This window comes from Arachis ipaensis, chromosome B09, assembly GCF_000816755.2.
Source record: "Arachis ipaensis cultivar K30076 chromosome B09, Araip1.1, whole genome shotgun sequence".
In the NCBI taxonomy this organism is placed as follows: domain Eukaryota; kingdom Viridiplantae; phylum Streptophyta; class Magnoliopsida; order Fabales; family Fabaceae; genus Arachis; species Arachis ipaensis.
This window is the reverse complement of record NC_029793.2, coordinates 107,969,045-107,972,471: the sequence shown is the minus strand read 5'-3', so window position 1 is coordinate 107,972,471 and position 3,427 is coordinate 107,969,045. Positions and strand designations below refer to the sequence as shown.

At 33.8% G+C, this 3,427-nt stretch overlaps 1 protein-coding gene across 1 annotated transcript; it reads left to right on the top strand.

Annotated features, from left to right (window-relative positions):
- On the top strand, positions 470 to 1,572 carry LOC107618597 (auxin-induced protein IAA4-like). Its single transcript, XM_016320706.2, is given in 4 exon segments — positions 470 to 896; positions 1,013 to 1,209; positions 1,331 to 1,487; positions 1,489 to 1,572. Coding segments are annotated over 4 exon segments (678 nt in total). The 5' UTR covers positions 470 to 639; the 3' UTR covers positions 1,556 to 1,572.

Below are 3,427 nucleotides of genomic sequence, written 5' to 3'. Positions count from 1 at the left end.
GATGCAATCTAAATAAGAATTAGTGAGTTGGTTGCATTTCTTATTGGTTACTACTTACTAGCCGAGTTGATATACAAGTTCCTTTGTTTCTTAGTTTCTTTTTTCCCTTGGAAAGAAAGGTGTTTTGTTTAAAAGGATGATAATAGTATTGTTTAGGGTAAATGGTTGAGGAAGGTATGGCATGGTATGGTGTGGTGTGCGAGGTAGTAGTTTATATCACATGGCAAAGAGGGCCCCAGAAGAGCAATAAAAATAAAAAGGAGAAGAGGCAGATGCGAAGGATGGGATGGCCTACCATTCACATGGGCATGTTCCCTTCCCCACTTTCCTTAAAGCCAACGCTCCTGATTTATCTCCCAAACCACATCTTGACCGTCAATTCTATCCATCCATCACATAAACGTGTGTCCCAACCTTGTCCTGAAAATGTAGGGACATGTTGCTTTTAAGTTGCTGCTCCTTCTACCGACACCTCTTCCCTTGTCTTTGTCCTTAATTCATGCATCCATCCAAACAACGCCTTATTCTCTCTCTTCATAACAACGCATTACCTTAGCTACCTTCTATAAAACAAAACCTCTTTCATTTGCATCACATCTCATAATCTCATTCTTCGTTTCATTCAGGATTTTTGTGAAGATGGCAACATCAGCATCCGCATATGAGAATGATATCAAGAACCTTAAGGCAACAGAACTCACATTGGGTTTGCCAGGGACTCATCTTCAAGAGAATATACCTATTATTGATCAAGAAAAATCATCAGCATCATCATCATCAAACAAGAGGCCATTGCAATTGCCTCATGAAGAAACTTCTCCTGCTCAGGACTGTGGATCCAAGTGCTCTAATATTGCTAAGAACACTGATGATGATGCTGCACCCCCTCCTTCCAAGTAAGTTTCTTTTCTTTCTTTTCTTTTCTCATGCATGCAACCTGTTTGATAATTTGACTCTGTGAGATTTCTGAGGTAGTATTAGTAACTAATTAAATGGATGATGATGGGTGCAGGGCAAAGATAGTGGGGTGGCCACCAATCAGATCATACAGGAAGAACAGCCTTCAGGAACAATCTGAGGCTGCAGGTGGGATCTATGTGAAGGTGAGCATGGATGGAGCACCTTACCTCAGAAAGATTGATTTGAAGATCTATGGAGGCTATCCACAACTCCTCAAATCCCTTGAAAACATGTTCAAGTTGACTATAGGTGAGTAGTAGTACAACTACAGCAACTACAACTAAAACCCATCAAAGTTTAAACCCAAAAGGTTAAATCTTTTTTACCTTTTTATTGTAAAAATTAAAGGTTTTGGTTTTGGTTTTTTCAGGTGAGTACTCTGAAAAGGAAGGGTATAAGGGATCTGATTATGCACCAACATATGAAGACAAGGATGGTGACTGGATGCTAGTTGGAGATGTTCCTTGGGACATGTTTGTGACTTCGTGTAAGAGGCTAAGAATCATGAAAGGATCTGAAGCCAGAGGTTTGGGTTGTGCTGTATGATCAGAAAAAATCACAGAAGGAAGGTGTTTTTGGGTGTGAAGGGAAATAGAAAGAAAAAAAGGCATGGGTTTTTCAGCTTGGGTTCTCGGAAGTACTAAAAAGGTTTTTCAATCACTATCTTAGTGTATGCTATCATATCATCGTAGCATGCCTATTCTCAGGAAGGTTTCAGGGGGAGATTGACAACAAATATTACTTGTTTTTTTATTTATTTTTCTTTTTTTCGCATCTATGGTGAGATGCATGCTATGCTTTTTCTTTTTTTTTTTTGAAAACTAAACAAGTTTCAATTGAGAAATCTCATGGAGAGATTTGCTTCAAATTATAATGAAACTTTGTTTACAAGAAGGATAATAGGAAGGAGATGATCATATGTATTTGTTCATCCAAGTTTTTTTTTTCTTTTTTGGTGTTTTTTATTAATACATGAATACGTTATTGTAAAATACCAAGTATTCTCATTATTGTATAAATTTTCTGTTATTGAAACCGACACAAGATTAATTATATATCCTTTGATCTAATTGTTTATGTCATCTTATTGATATTAATCCTTACTAATTATCTACCTTCCTAATTTATTTGACTTCAAAACCATAAAAGAATTCAGAACCTTAGCTTATAGTTGATGAATCATATGTCAAAGTCTTGTGTATATATGTCAGATCAAGTGATTAGGAGTTTTGCCTCGTTGACCTATTTTAGATTTTAGAATTTATTTTTCAAAGCAAGTTGAAATTGTGACTTCTGGGTTTAACTTATCTCTCTCTTGGAATGGAGTTTATAATTATTTTAACAAAATCTTTAATTACCAAAATAAAAAATGAAATTGTGTGTTTAACCTATATATGTCCATCAAGTGAGAACGAAGACGCGTTGAAAGATTTAAAATTATTTGTAAATCTAAAAACTATATTGATAGCCATAAGGTAAAGCATGATTTTCTTTTAATGTCCCCAAAAATCATAGTACTCTTTCAGCTTTTATACTAAACTTTACTAACAAGAAAGAACAAGAAAATTTATTGAGTAAATAGTTAAATTGGTCTCTGAAAAATCACGCGATCTCTAATTTAGTCTTTGAAAGATTTTTCTAGTCAAATTCATCTCTAAAAGATTTTAATTTAGTCACGTTAGTTCTTCCGTCACTTTCTACGTTAACAGAAAATAACGTGACACGTTAAGAGACAAATCAACATTAAAACGCCGTCGTTTTTAAGGGTGAGGGGTTGTGATTGAAACTATGTCATTTGATAAATCTCACTTTCATTCACTCACAAGTCACAATAACTAACAACTCACAGGACGAAGAGTCTCTCTCCTCCCTTTTCCACGTCGCTGAGAAGATGAAGAAGTCTTCATCCTTGTTGTCGATTAAAGCATCCGGTGCAGCCTCTCTCTCCTCCATTTTCCCTCTCCTCCCTTTTCCACGTCGCTGAGAAGATGAAGAAGTCTTCATCCTTGCTGTCGATTAAAGCATCCGGTGCAGCGTCTCTATTTCTCTCACAAGACTTTGTGTGTGTTTGGATTAGAGTTTGCAAACGAAATTTTGTATAAAATTGATTTTACAAACTTGATTTTGATAAAAGTGAGTTGGTGTTAACGTGATTTATCTTTGGTAATTTTGTATCAAAATGGATTATAATAAAATGAATGTTATTTGGATTACATTATTCAAAATTACGTTTAGACAAAAAATTACTAAAAAGACATGAATTTATATCATTCAAATCTATATTATTTTAACACTTTTTTACTATAATTACTTTTGAAAAGAATTTAAATTTATGTATTGAAAATTAGTACTCTTTTGTTATAATTTGTTAGTATTTTTCTTTCGTACTTTTTTTGTATTTAATTATATCTTTTTAATAAAATTTATATTATAAAAATTAATAATAATAAATAAAAATATACTAATT